The 15,476-nt window shown below is 41.1% G+C and overlaps 1 protein-coding gene across 2 annotated transcripts; it reads left to right on the plus strand.

Moving 5' to 3' along the window:
- The first annotated feature begins 353 nt into the window (after positions 1-353).
- LOC144957238 (uncharacterized) lies at positions 354-14,873 on the plus strand. 2 transcript variants are annotated; one of them, XM_078888312.1, is made up of 4 exons: positions 354-631; positions 4,114-4,341; positions 11,910-12,152; positions 14,711-14,873. In XM_078888312.1, exons 1-3 carry the CDS (start codon positions 439-441, stop codon positions 12,149-12,151), a joined length of 663 nt encoding a protein of 220 aa, XP_078744438.1. In that variant the 5' UTR covers positions 354-438; the 3' UTR covers position 12,152; positions 14,711-14,873. The 2 variants fall into 2 exon arrangements, with proteins under 2 accessions (XP_078744438.1, XP_078744439.1); XM_078888313.1 differs by having other exon boundaries at positions 11,910-12,063.
- The last annotated feature ends 603 nt before the right edge of the window (positions 14,874-15,476 follow it).

The raw sequence follows: 15,476 nt of genomic DNA on the forward strand, positions 1-15,476 counted from the left end.
ACGGGTATGTTTACAACTTTCATAAACAAAGCAGCGTGTTTAGATTTGTTCAGAAATGTCCAATCGTTGGACAGCAACAAATCACGTGATTGATGACTCGGTCGGAAGGAAACATGAAAAAATATCACTCCCATTTGTTTTTTGTGAAAACTAATCAATCAACAGGCGGTCTAAAACATTTAAAAAATAAAAATGAGTGATGTCAACTTAGAAGGAAAAAAATTGCATTTACATGATTTTACCTTCGTGATTGATGTGAGTTAAACTCAACTCTCACCTTTTCTACCCATTCGTCAATTTATTATTATTATTTTATTTTTTAAAGAGTTGTCTTTGCAAATCCATGTCACCCTTCAAGTCATTTCATACCTTGTCGTCTGCAAGAAGCACATCGACTCTCAGTGTTTTTATCACCTTCTGTCAACTATCAATATAATAATGTCATCGTCACTTTTTACCATAATGGCCACCATGGCTCCATGTTTCTCTCCGTTATTTTATTTGTATCGACTGCACAACGATAATAATTCGCGGACAGAATCCGCGCACAGTAGCACCAATGTGAGATGGAATTGGTGTGTAAAGACGGCCCTGTTCGTATGTGCTTTGATCCTGCTCACCAACCCTCCTGGTAAGTCCAAATAACATGTGTATAATAGTGTGTTCCAATTCCACCGTGCTATCCGAGTTTTGGGTCGAGACGAACGACAAAAAATCTTTAACCAGTTAGATAAATGCTGTACTATGAATAAACACATTTTTAAAAAATTGACCAGAAAACTCGTCATATAAATATCGATCGATTTAAATGACCCTCGCCTCGAGAGGTCCCAGGTTTGACAATATTTGCCAAGATTAATGTTTTTCCGCAATTTCCTAGCACTGGTTTCGCTTTTTATCTATTTTTGTATAGTATGAGTATGAGTTCATCGTAGAGGGCCGGTGACCCGTTGATGGCCTTTGGATCGGTCTCCACCAACTTATGGAGGTCGAAAGGCTGACTGGCTTCAATGGGAAATCGGTTCTGTATTTTAGATCCTGCAGGAAACTGTCAATTTGGCTTTAAAAGCTGTTTACGCTTGGCGCTATGAACTCTTTTTCAGGCAGGCTATTCCACGTCTCAATTCACTGACGAATTTTTTTTTCGGATGTTTAAACGGCAATTTTGTCCTTGTTAAATGTGACCCACCGTGTCAAAGCGGTATTATGTCGGGATCCACTCGGTTAGGGAAATGGAATTCTTTGCCACAAATATCAAACTTGGGTTTAATTTCTTACGTTATGGTGGATTATAAAGACTATTTCTTGCTTTGCAGAAAATTCTAAGCTCCAATTAATTTCTCATCATTCTATCTCTAAATTCACTTTTTGGGGTCTGAATCATTCCGACATAATACCGTTTTGAGACGGAGGGTCACAAATGAGGTAATATTCTACGTTTACTTTGTAGAGACCGTTGGTCAATTTAATTAATAAATATCGATCGATTTAAATGACCCTCGCCTCGAGAGGACCCAGGTTTGAGAGTATTTGCCAAGATGTTTTTTTCGCAAGTTTCTAGCACTGGCTTCGCTTTTTCTTATTTTTATTTAAAACCTTATTTTATATAAAAACCCTAAATAGCTTCAATAAGAGCAGACTGGCCAAAATGTTTAGTACAATTATAAATGCGCTTTAGATTGTAAAACCGAAAGAAATTTAAATCACAAAGACGAAGAAAATGAGTCTGGCGAAGAGGACCTATATGGACCTGTAATGGAAACAATCCATAAGTATAGATAGAATGCGCTTGGCCAAGGAGTTCACAACATTGCCATCCGGAAGTATAACGGACCAACACACAAACTCTGTGTAACCATGAACTTTTATAGGCTGGTTAATACAGTTTAGTGAGAACAACTCACAAACGCGGATGGCAAAAACAATAACAAAGGCCTGAGTGACGTCATCTGCATACTATCTATATATAAGCATCCATAAGTATTTATATTTTTATCGATATAAAGGATGGGGTTTCGGGGAAAGGGGGGGGGGTCTTTTTGTATTTTTTTTTCTAATGGGACGTTGGCCCTTCATTCACTGTTAGGAACTTGTGGAAAGACCCCCCAAGATTTGGATTAATTGAATCCATCAGTAAAATATTCGGACGAGTTTTTTGGCCAAATTTTGAAATGCCTGTCATGTCTACTCGACTGGTCAAGTCGGACTGCAGAAATAAAAATTGGGGAGGACTTCTGTATTTTCACATCACTTTATATCATTTATTTAGCCATTGTGGACATTCAATAAGTTGCAATGTCCAGTAACTATTACTATTTAAGATACGTTTATTTTTATTTATTTTATTTTTGATATGCGGCTATGTGGTCTTGTGGGGGGTTTCTCCGATTTAAAAAAAAAAAAAGGGGGGGGGGCGGATTTCGCCCCCCCCCCCCCAACCACAATGATAATAATAATAATAATAATCCCCTGTTTATGCGTGCTGTTAAAATACAGAAGTCCTTTCGAACCTAAATTTGGAGACGCAAAATTTATAAGGTGAGCAATTTAAACGGGTTCGATTATATAAATGGCATACGCATTTGGAGTTTTCTCCCCTTTTTAGTTTAGCCTGTATTTCTAGAAGCGATTAGCGAGTGATCTTGGATGAATCCATTTATTTCAACGAAATCTACAGTATGCTTTCGATGCTGTCTCGGTTTAAAGGACAACTGGACGTGGACAAGGTATAGGACTCCTTCAGTTGGTCTTTTATGGGAGTTCAAGGGGAAGGACTTCCTTAATTTTCGAGTGAAGTCCTTTTCAAGGACAACAATGCGCCGCTCAGAGCCGGACTCGAACCCTTGACCTTCCAACCAGAAGGCGAGTCATACCACTGACATGTTTGGAATGGGATTTTTTAAATTTAGTCCTGGCCCTTGCTGGAATCATTAGCTGAGAGGGAAACAAGTCAAATGTTTACTAGTTTTGGATTATTTTTTCCCCTGTAAATCCAAACAACGGTACTTAATAATTTACTCACTTACTTAGGCCCTTCACTTTGGAGCATAGAGAGAGCATAGCCATCTACATAGTATCTCCTTCTGCCATTTTCTTTGATTTCTACATGAAGCCTTATTTTTCAAATCTTCCCACCTTTTTTCTGAGTTGCTCTGTCTTTGTCTTGGAATGGGATTACATTTTGTCCTGGGCCTTGTCAGATTCCTTGACTGGTAGGGAAACGTCAAATGTATAGAATTAGTTTTGCGAGATGATTTTTCCCCTTTTCGATCATCTCTTATATACTGATGGTTATATTTTCTGGCTCAGTGGTACGGTCTTTGCTTCCTATCCGAAAGGTACCGAGTTCCATTACCCCGCCGCTGCGTTGTGTGGCCTTGAGCAAATCACCTCTCCCTAGCTCATTTTGCGGCGCTGCTCTGCGGTTGACGCCTGGGTTATTCCAGTCTTCCCTTGACCCTAAAGACAAATTTCTCCTTGGGGATGAATAAAGGGAATTTTATTTATTTATTTATTTATTTATTTATTTATTTATTTATTTATTTATTTATATCTTTTTAGTGGGATCATGTGCTTGTCTGGATGAGACTTATAGGCGAACTTAATCTCTGTACATTGATCGTTTGCTCTTAGAAGATAATTCTGTTAACTGTTCCCTATTTAAACAAGTCCTAACTTTTCTTGGGTGCTTTAACTTGGAAATCTAGAAATGTTTACTATCATTTTTTCCCCATTTTACTGGCGCTGATATGACCTAAATGTGTCGCAAGCGCCGTAAATTCTATCTTCTGTCCCCTCATATCTGTTTAACAACATGCTTTGTCTTTGTCTTGGAGTGAGATTACTTGGTTTTGTCCTGGCCCTGGCCGGAGTCCTGGCTGGGAGGGAAACAGTCAAATACATAGTTATTGTTCTGGGAGATATTTTTTTCCTTGTAAATCATCTCTGTTATGTATTATATTTGTTAGGGACACCTTGTAAAGCGCTTTGAGCACGTTTAGTAGATATTGCGCTATATAAAAGCTCATTTTTTAAAACTGTTTGTGAGATCCCTCCATATAATAATTAGTCTTCTGAAAATAACTTCCATCTTATTTTACTCCCATCATTCAGGCTGTCAAAGTGTGTGCACCAATGCTGGATTCTCTGGGACGCTGTTGTCGGAGGACTGTCTGGAAATGCCCTACAAAATCATGGCGGACGCCAACACGTCATTGGCGAACGTCACCAATTCCACTAGTGATGGCACCGTTCTGATTTTGGATAAGACCGGGAATAATATGACAGGGGATCCCAGTAATAACAGACGCGTGACAACTAGACGACCACCGTCCCCAACTAGTAAGTAGTTATCCTTTTCGCTGTAAGCACATTCTTCAAGTACCAAGTCTGTGCCAGACATCGGTGATCATGGTACGCCATTCATCTCTGATCAGATAACCTCAAAACTATTACTCTTCTCTTTGTCTCCCAGATGTTCAAACTATTCAAATACGTTTTACTTGGTCTACCTTTACTCTTTTTACCTTCTATCTTTCCTGTGAGAGCAAGATGCTCAATACATTTATGTCGATTTAGGTGCCCTAAAAACTGCATTTGTCTTTTTCTTATTGTACGAATTATCCTTTTGTTTCAGCTTGCTCTAATACTTCTTCATTAGTTTTCCTCTCTGTCCACCAGATTCTTAACATTACAGTGGACGAAATAATTGTATAATTAGACGAGGCTTACCTGTAAGGTGAAGTGCAATTGTAATTATTCCGTCCAGTAATGTTGGAGGAATAACTTACCCACCCTCCCTCTCAATTGTTTGATAAGATATGTTATCAATTCATATTTTATGGGGCATATATCTATCATAGTTAAGCTTGTGTTTGTAACTTTGTGATGTGTGGTAAAATTAGTTTTAAAAAGTTTTCACTACTTCGTGTGGAATTCATATCTATTGGAATTAAATTGATATGGTTATTGGCTCCGGTGCATCTTTGAGTTGAATAGTGATTGTCATGCGCACTCGCACTTCTCAAGTTATTCCTCCAACATTTCTGGAGGAATTAATTGCATTTACACTTCACCTTACAGGTAAGCCTCATCTAATTATACAATTAACAAAGTCTTAAATTTTTTATCTTTTTTTTTTTTACGTCTCATTAGTCCCTATACAGTATTATGCCGGTGTAAACAAAAAATAATCCCAAAAATATCATTTTGAGCATCTAAATCACTGACTCGACGTGCACTTATTTTCAGGTCTGATAACCCAATGCCCTATAGGCTCATTGATGTAATGGAAATCTCATAAAATTCATAACACATTGTCCATTAAAACGTTAAACTAGGCCCATAAGTGGGTTCGGGTGTCATCCATGCATATTATCAGCGGCGTAGCCTGGTCATTTAGGAGCATGGGGCTGGATTTGAGATGGGTTGTCGCATATATATATATATATATATATATATATATATATATATATATATATATATATATATATATATATATATATACCAAAATTTGTATGTTCTTTGTAACTTGTTCATCATGCCTGGCTAAATATAAGCGATAGCCACTATCAATCTGTGCACCTATGTGAAGGGTACCAACGGTTTTCAATCTAGTGGTGATATTTAAATGTAAGTTAGACTTCTGATGGTTCAATGCTCTCTGTGTTAAATTTTTCAAACAGGTAAATCCACTTCTTGCCCAAGACAATTCTGTATTGCTGTTATCGCCAAACAAAATACAATTAAAAGAAAATAAACTCTTATTTTCTATTCTCACCGATAGCCAAGGAAAACGACTATACCAATCTTTATCAAATTAAATGACCGATTCTGTTTCCCGTCATTAATAGTGAGTACAAAATCGTTTGGTTGATGGGGACCGAGACTTTTAATCAAAAGTTTATTTTCCCTATTCAAAGAACTGGTATTGATAGTCAACAGATAATCAACGTGATTCATCACACTTAAAAAGCAATTAATTAAAATTTTAAAAACAAACACTGCACAATTGCCTGACACGCCTCGAAGAGGGATGGGTAACAGGTACAACACGATTGCCATCAATGGAACAATTAGGTCATTGTGTGTGGCTGCGAGTAAGAAAGCCACAATGACTCGGTTCAACGTCAAGATGCCTCTTGATGCCCACAGTCATAGCACACGGCAGCAGCTTCTTATGGTTCACACTATTATGTTATGACGATCGACCCAATCAGCAAAGTCCGGTCCGCATTCGTGCACCGTCGCGAACCCGCCCGGTAGCATCGTCACAACACACCTTTCGACTAGATGCTCTGCCGTTTCGGGTTCTTGCCCACAGCGTGGACATAAAGGACAGGAAGTTAGACCCCACTGATGTAACGCACCGGCCGTTAGGCAGCTCCTCGACCGAAGCCGATTCGCAGCTACCCAGTGTCTCCTCTTACTGGTATCAAAGCCTGGCAACTTCTCACCAAGCTTAGAGGAGTGTAGGTCCCCGCCCCCACGAGGGATTGAATTCGTCCAAACCGACTTCCATCTCGTATGTGCAGCTCTGTCCGTAGTCAGGGATTCTGCGTACAAGGGTTGCCGGGACTTATTTCGGCTCGAAACGGGGGCACCGTTCATTATGCGCATGAGAGGGGTATCCCCATTCCCTCTCTCTTTGATCTTACTCAGCCAGTTTCCCGTAATGGTCTCCCTCCGGACATCGGGGGGCTGGATCGCTGCCATTACCGGGCCCCATTCTCTAGGGGTTGTTGCTAGCGTTCCCGACACTATGTGCATCGACTTGCGAAGTTTTACATCCACCTTCTCAACGTTTCTGCTTCTACCCCACACTGGAGCGCAATACTCCGCGGTGGAATAGCATAGTGCCAGGGCGGATGTTCTCAGGAGCGCTTGGCTAGCGCCCCAAGTCGATCCCGCCAGCTTCCTCAGAAGACTATTCCGCTTCTCTATCTTCCGGGCAACCCCTTCGAGATGAACCCGATAGGTAAGGCTGCGATCCAGCGTCACCCCTAAATATTTTGGACGCGGCTCATATGGGAGTGGCTGGTCCCCGACTAGGACATTCAGTTTACGGGTGTGCCAACCACTGCATAAGTGAAATGCAGTGGCCACGGTTTTTGAAGTGTTCATCTTCAGGTACCACTTGTCAAAGTAGGATTTGAGTCTGGTGACGTCCTCGCTGAGTACGCTCTCGAGACGGGTCCACACTTTACTCTGAGTAACGAGTGCCCAGTCGTCTGCGTATCCCAGCCTCAGGGAGGAAGTGTTCGGCATATCGCTAATGTAAACGTTAAACAACATTGGCGCAAGTACCGACCCCTGAGGGACCCCATTCTTCAATTTCCTTACTTTGCTCGTGACGTCTCCCAGCGCGACGTGGAATTGCCTTTCCCCTAAGATCGAAGAGAACAACTTCAAGGTCTTTTTGCACCTTATGATTTTTGCAAGTTTGAGCATTAACCCATCGCACCAGACCGTATCGTACGCCGCTGATAGGTCTATAAACACAGCACCTGTTTTCTCTTAACCCGTGCTCAATATGCTCTGTAAGGGCAATGACCTGCTCCGTGGTGCACCTCCCTTCCCTGAAGCCTGCCTGCTCTGGTGGCAGGGCAGCGTCTAGGACCGGCCCCCATCGGTTTAATAGAACACGCTCCAACAATTTGTAAAGACAGCTCAGCAGCGATATGGGTCTGTAACTGTCTGCCTCCTTCGCCGGCTTCCCTGGCTTCAGGATGGCAACTATCTTCGCATGCTTCCACACTTGTGGAAGCTTTCCGTTTGCAAGGATGTCAGACATTGCCTCTGCTAGCCAGCGCCGTGCCCTGGGGCCCAGATGCGTCACCATATCGGGATATACACCATCTATCCCAGCTGCTTTGCCGTTCTTCACTTCGCTAATGGCTGCACCCACTTCTCGGGGACTGAACGGGGCCGTCCAGTCCGACTCCTCCGCAGGTAGCGAGTCCAGAATCGTACGGTACGCCTTGCGGACACCGCGCTCAAAAGCCTGATTAGGGATCCGCTTGCTACGGTTCTTAATATTCTTGGCAATTGTGTCTGCCTCGCATTCCGGTGCAGCCTTCGCGAAATTCCGATCTGGGTCCAATTTCTTTATCAAACGCCAAGCGTGGCGGCTGGAGTGTGTAAAGTCGAGGCTTTCCACGGTCTCCTGCCACCGTTGCTTCCTTCCCTCTGCCAGAGACTGAAGTAGTCTATCGGCTGTGTCCTGGGACTGGGTCTGCTGGTACTCTCGGTACAGCTCTTCCGACTCTGCTGTCCAGCAAGGGGTGTAGAATTTCCGTTTGCCCCGTGGAATAGAGCGTTGAGCGCTCTTAACCAGTACCTACTAAATCTGGTTATATTCTTGGACTTGGGAGGAATGGCAGGGCAGACCTGCTCGATATAGGAACTGAATTCCTCCCAGTCAGCCTTCCTGAAATTCCATCTGCAAAGTGGGAGAGACTGCACCCTCGGTATTGTCACCCCAGCTGTGACAAGAACCGGCCTGTGCTGGCTATGCGGAAAGTCCCCGAGGACTGTCCGCTTCACCTGCAGCGGTTCACCGTTCGCGCCTTTCGTTACGAGGGTGAGGTCTGGAGTATACTCCTTCTTATGGCGGGTACCCCGGAAGGTACCCTTGGCTGTAGGATCGTACACTAGGTGTAGATCATTACAGTCCATCCATGAGCGGAGTTGTCTTCCTGCCTCGTTGCAGTCTCGGTAGCCCCATTCGTGATGGTGGCTATTAAAGTCTCCCAGACAGATGGAAGGATGGCTGACCACCGGTACCGGTGGTGTAGTCCAAGTCGCTCTAGGTGGTTTGTAAATATTATGCAAACACAGTCCACCTACTTCCACGGAAATTCGGTTCACCCCATTGCTGTCCGTTACGCTCTCAGTGACCCTTACCTTCGATGGCTCTTTAGCGTAAACGCTAACCCCTCCTTTGAGCCTCGAAGTGTCCTCGCGTTGGACCACCGTATAGCCTGGGATCTGGAATCGGGAAGATTGCGCGCCTGAATAAAGGTGGGTCTCCTGTAAAAGGATATCAACGCAATGAGCGGCCAGTAGCTTTGATAAAAGCTCATTTTTTGCCATACTCTGGCTCTCGACGTTCAGGGACAATATACGCGTCAGTTCGCCATCCCCGCCGTCGCATTTTCCAATCGGCAGGCCGCGAATCGATTGATGCATGGGACGTTTGCTTTTTTCTCGGACGTGCCGACGACCCGGGCGACACGAACGCGGTATTATTTGGCTAGGCGGCAGACCGCTTCGCCATTGACGGGACTGATTTGGACTCGACATAAGGACAATAGTGTGGCGCCCGGGATAGGGCTGCTATTCGGGCACCGGGTTTGGATCAAATTTAGTCACACACCGGGGCGAGCAGCTCATGTGGCTCGTTGGCTCGATACCCGGGATGGTCTCGTGACGGTCGACCGGGATTTACACCTTTGCCCTCCCGTGTGCCTCAAGCCCCCTCACCAACTGCAAGGTAAAGATCCACGAGGGGGAGCACACGGCAAACGTGAAATGCATCGCCTGGTTGTACCGTGGGAATATGGCTGGAAGCCTTCACCTTTAAAGCCACACGCTGTACTGATTGGTCAGGGGCACGAGTACAACCCGAGCTGTAGTAAATTCAAAGCGGTGTGATTGGTTCAAGTTTTGAGGCTCTGTAAGGGTTTTTTAACACCAGGTCAACAATGAATTTCATTGTTTGTGAAACAGAAAAATTAAAAGTGTGACTTTTTATTGTTAAATTCTTACATACTTTCAAGACAATGACGACCTGTGGCTTAGCCTTAATAGCCTTTAAGGCCCTACGCCACTGCATATTATACGTAAACGTCGCCCTGACATAATGTCGCTTTGGTCATATTGCTGGTGACTACATATCTGTTGTCCAACCAATGCGGACTTGCTGGGTGGGATTTCGACCTCCCATAGTGGGCAGGGAGGTACTTGCGGTGTCTTCGATCCCCCTATGTCTGTTTTCCAATTGTTATCCATCTTGGAATGAGATTACTTAGTTTTGTCTTCGGCCTGGGCGGGGTTCTTGGCTGGGAGGGAAACAGTCGAATGTATAGTTATAGTTTAAGGAGATATTATTTTCTTTGTATGTTATCTCTGTTAAGCATACTGTTATTTTTGTATTTTTAACATACGATTTGTCGACATTTGACAGTATCCCTCTTATTGAAATCTTGTGCTGCTGTCTGGGTGAGACTTTTAGGTGATCTCAAACTAATTACACCGACAGTGTGCTCTTGGAATCTACATCTGTTCCCTATTTGTACCAATTCCCATGTATCTTATTTTTCCTCAAGTCCTTTAAACTATATGTAGGTTTTTACTCTCTACTGTTCTTCCTTTTTACTGGCGCTATGACCTATGTGCTGCAAGCGCCGCAAAACCCTTAAAAACAAAAACTAAAAACAATGCTGACTTGGTTGTCTTTGGTTTGAGTGGATGTGTCTGTGCGTGTCTGTGTGTGTGTGTGTGTGTGTGTGTGTGTGTGTGTTATGGGGTTTCATTTGATGTGGCATGCTGATTATGGTTGAGATGCACTTTAACCCTTTCCTTACCAGCCATTTCCAGAATTTTTCCCAAAATGTCACACCCATTCAACGCGGGTGGTTGGATGGGAGCATCACCCTTGAATCATATACCTATGATGTTCGCATGGGTGTACGATCCGATAGTGATGTCGTTTCTTCTTCTCTTTACTAGCCTATCCTGCTTCTTTGGTTTGTGATTGTATTTTTGACAGGGGATATTTTTTTTTCTGTAAATCTTCTGCCTGTTTGTCCTTGGTTATTTATAATTTAGCTTATATCTTTAGGTTATGATTTTTATTTCCATTTGTACTATTTTTGTTAGATTGCTTGTTTTTTTTTGTTTCAGCGGTCTCTCATATAACCTCAATTGTGTTGGAAGAGACCTAAAGCAACAAACAAAAAAACACCCATTCAACACAAATAGTTTTTTCTTATTCAAACAGCAAAGCAACAAATACATTCTATGCACAATATTGATCAGCAAAATTAACTCTACAACACAGTGTCACTTTTTTATGGCTATAATAAAAAAATGTGTGTGGTTTATGAAAGAAATCTGAATTATAAAAATGCTGGTTGGATCTTAACGATTGTGACGATTTTCCTATGCTTGGTAAGGGAAGGGTTAAGGTTTTAATAAAAATCGCTACCACTAGTGTCCAATAATTTGTATTTGGTGGCAGCACCCTCCTATCACACAAACTATACTAGCCGCATTTGCACACAAAACAAATTACTCTTGTGCGGCTAGGTCTTGTCTTCGGACCGGAAGATCTTGGGTTCGAGTCCTACTCTAAGCAAGCGGCGCATTGAGTCCTTGGAAAAAAAAGGCTTTTACTCATATTCTCTCACCATACTCTGGTCTTTTATCTCCTTATACCTCTGTTTAAGTATCTGTTGGCTATGGACCCCCCCCCCCCCCACCTATAAAGCACTTTTACAGCACGTTTAGTGGATATTTATTTTTCAAAAATTTTTGAGCTTTATATAGCGCAATATCCACTAAATGTGCTCAAAGCGCTTTACAAGGGGTACCTGGTCAACAGCAACATTTAACATGTAGGACGGGACATGACGCCTGTTAGGCGATATTACAATGTTTCGGACAAAGACAACGCTGTTAACGGCCAGGTACTCATTTTACACCCGAGTACGGTGAGAACGCGAGTAAAGAGCCTTTTCCAAGGACTCGAGTATGCGCCGAGCGCGAGGCTCGAACCCAGGACCTTCTGATCCGAAAGCGAGTGTCATACTACTAGACCACATAGCCGCACATAATAATATTCACTATATAATCAAGCGTTTTGTTTTTTTTAAACATTTTTTTTATCTTTGATTTTATCCATCCAGAGCCGGACATCGTGGATCCCTATGACGATGAGGGCAAAGCAAAACGGGATATGCTGGTAGCCATTTTGGTTCCTATCGGATTAGCACTGATCATAGTCTTTTGTGCCATCTTCCTCGTAAAGTGTTGTTGCAAAGAGAAAAGCGAGGACTCGAGGTGCATACAATTTTGGAGTTCCTATGGCTACCACCTGCCCAATCCTAACCCTAACCAACCTCCTGAAATACCTGTAGGATTTATCTAAGGTTTGCAACATAACCCAAACTTTTAACAAAACCAATGGGATCGAATCTATACAAAAACGTTTCGGGTGCGAACCTTTCGTCAGTAAAACCAGAAAATTGTAAATTCATTTTTGTTGTTTGTTCTGCTGACGAAATGTTTGCTCCAAAACATTGTTTGTACAGTTTTTATCCTAGACTTCCCGTTTTTACCTCTTTTGTTAGTCTTCGGGCAGCTCCCACCGCTCTTTAACAAATTACTAATCATACTCCATCCCTACCTTTACATACATTACACAATGTGCGATATTAAAGAGGTTTAGACCGGGTGGGGTTCCTGACCTCCCATAGTGGGCAGGGGGTACATATTGTCTTTTATCTCCTTATAACTGTTTTCCAACATGCTTTCTGTCTTTGTCTTCTTGGAATGAGATAACTTGGTTTTGTCCTGGCCCTGGCCGGAGTGCTGGCTGGGAGGGAAACAAATGCATAGTTATTGTTTTGGGAGATATTTTTTTCCTTGTAAATCATCTCTCCGTTATGTATTATTATATTTATTTTGAATGTGTAAGCATTTGAGTTTATTTTGTGCTTGTGTCCGGATGAGACTTATAGGTGATCTCAGACTAAGTACATTGGTGGTATGCTCTTGGAATCTAAATCTGATCCCTATTTGTTACCAGTTTCCCTTTGTCTTAACTTTTCTTGGGTGCTTTAATTGTAATTCTAGAACTTTTTACTATCCCATTTTCTTCCTTTTTACTGGCGCTGATATAACCTTAATGTGTTGCAAGCGCCGTAAAACCCTTAAATTAGCCTATCATACGTATAACGTATCTATCACATGATCATTCTCATTCATAAAAACAGTGCCGCTATGCGGGTCATCCCCCGTTTTAAATTGAATTTCAATGTTTAAACTGGCAATTCGTGGATTCTATTAATCAAGAACTTCCACAATACTTTTCACAAGTACAAAGCGCTTTGAGCATATTAAGTGGATATTGCTCTATATAAAAGCTCAATTTTTTAAAAAATGTTTTTTTAGTTATTACAAGTTTTTTATTTGATTCGGATCTTTATTTAAGCAGTCTTGTGATTACCATCCTAGGAAAAAGATGAATCCCAGAATATCTAGTAGACACATCTTATTTTCAGAGATTCGTACGATTTTAACTTTGCTGGAGTGAATATGAGCCCCCCCCCCTCCCCCAGATAAAATCAAAAATAAGCAGAACAAAATCATCAAAAAAAAATTAGCTTGAGCTTTTATATAACGCAATTATCCACTAAATGTGCTCAAAGCGCTTTACAAGGGGTCCCTGGCACCAGCAACATTCAACCTGGAAGGGACGGGCCATGACGCCTGTTAGGCTCAGCGATATTGTCTTTGCTTCGAACCCGAAAGGTACTGAGTTCGATCACCCGCCCGCTGCGTTGCGTGTCCTTGAGCAAGTCACCTCGACTAGCTCAATTTGCGGCGCTGCACTGCGGCTGACGCCTGCCTGGGTTATTTCAGTCTTCCTTTGGCATAGACCCTAGAGGCAAATTTCCCCCATGGGATGAATAAAGGGATTTTTAAAAATTATTTTATTAGCCTGGTTTCGTGGGACTAAGAGCTCTGGGCAGAATGCATTTGTGTAAGTACATGACATAATCAGTCGGAAGGTGAAAATATTGGATTTGCACTCTTGCATTTTCTGAAAGAATATGCTCCCTAAAGCATTTCAATCTTTAAAGTAAATCTGGTGATTTTCCATGAAGTTATGGTCAGATGTATGGGAAAGGTATCCAGCAACTTTTCTCAAATTTCATTTTCAACTTTGACTAGCGGTAAAAAATATTTTGAAGTGAAATTAAACTTCGATATTTCCCGAAGATGTACACAGATGGTTGATTCAATCATGTATCTATGACAATAACTCTTTTTGGATGAAAATAGAACTTCTAACTTGGCAATATCTCAGTTCAAACCTTTTCACCATCCGACTATGTCATTCACTGTAACATTTATTTCTGGTCAAAAGTGAAATCGAAAATGGTCTGTAGCAATGTTAATAAAATGATAAAGATCCAAAGAGTAAAGGGCTTGCTTCCAACATTTATGGTAAAACATAACATAACATGACATGATATAGGGCGAAATAGGATAAATCCCTTGAATGCCCTTTAAATTGATTGAAAGATTACAATAATGATACACGTGGTACAGCTAGTATAACAACTTAAATGTACTCGTGTATGTGTGATGTACAAACATATATATATATATATATATATATATATATATATATATATATATATATATATATAATAAATAAATATCATTTCAACAATACATATTATAACATTGTCTTAGTATTTCACTACATGCTAAAAGCAATCCAAATAAAAAGATTTTGTATAGCATGATATCCACATGTGATTAATGCCCTTTCAAATACACAATCTTTTACTCTTATTTTCAAGATCTTTTCATATCTTTAATAGACGGAGTAATGCATCTATTATGTTTTATTGTTTTCTTTTACAACTATAAGGCATTTGCTAATATCGCGCCTTTATTTTTGTTCTCTCACCAGACCTACCAAAGAATATCACGTTGTCTTCATAACCAGAAGACGTCCTATGATGTAAAGCAGCATTTTATCCTTTTTTAGTATGATTTAGAGGGGAATATAAACTTGGAATACTTTTACCATTATAAACATATTTTACCCTTCATAGATTTCCCTTCAAACTCTTATAGAACATGCTTTCTTCGTTATGAAGCTTCTAAGCAACATTGAAACCTTCAGAAATGTACTAATACAATCAGGAAGGAAACTTTTGTTCTTTTATAGATATTAAGTGCAACATCCACAGTAATCTTGAGTCAATAGGTTTGACGATTCGTTAGGTTTCTCAGAATTGAAGTTGACGACACTTTAACCAGTTAACTGGCGTACCCGGGGAAAGACGCGAATTTTTTTTTTTTTAATGGCCAGAAAACTCGTCCTTCAAACACCAATCAATTTTATGGCACTCGTTTTGGCAAAAACTCTCACAAACCCAGGACTCGAGGAAGACCTAGTAATATGGATAGTAAAATTATTAGTAATAATGGTAATAGTAGCAATAATGATAATAATGTTACAATTCTTTTATTTCAATCTCATTTTTCAATTTCTTATTTTTCTCCAATGGCTCCGATTTCCCTTTTTTTTCTGAATTTTTGATTTTCTAGATTTTTGATCAACCAATTTGTCATTTTCTCTGAATTTTCTTATTTTCTGCTTTTTTATGTTCTCTGATTTTAAGTTGTCTGACTTTTGTTCTCTTGACTTTTGATGTTCTCTTGACTTTTGA

This window comes from Berghia stephanieae, chromosome 11 (assembly GCF_034508935.2).
Source record: "Berghia stephanieae isolate SIO BIC M18660-M18661 chromosome 11, UCSD_Bste_1.3, whole genome shotgun sequence".
Classification (NCBI taxonomy): Eukaryota; Metazoa; Mollusca; class Gastropoda; order Nudibranchia; family Aeolidiidae; genus Berghia; species Berghia stephanieae.

Excerpts from the sequence above, each read along its gene's own strand:
- LOC144957238 (XM_078888312.1), top strand. The coding sequence starts at position 439 with ATGTCATCGTCACTTTTTACCATAATGGCCACCATGGCTCCATGTTTC. Across the intron at positions 632-4,113 it reads CCTGCTCACCAACCCTCCTG|GCTGTCAAAGTGTGTGCACC; the intron begins GTAAGTCCAAAT and ends CCCATCATTCAG. Across the intron at positions 4,342-11,909 it reads ACGACCACCGTCCCCAACTA|AGCCGGACATCGTGGATCCC; the intron begins GTAAGTAGTTAT and ends TTATCCATCCAG.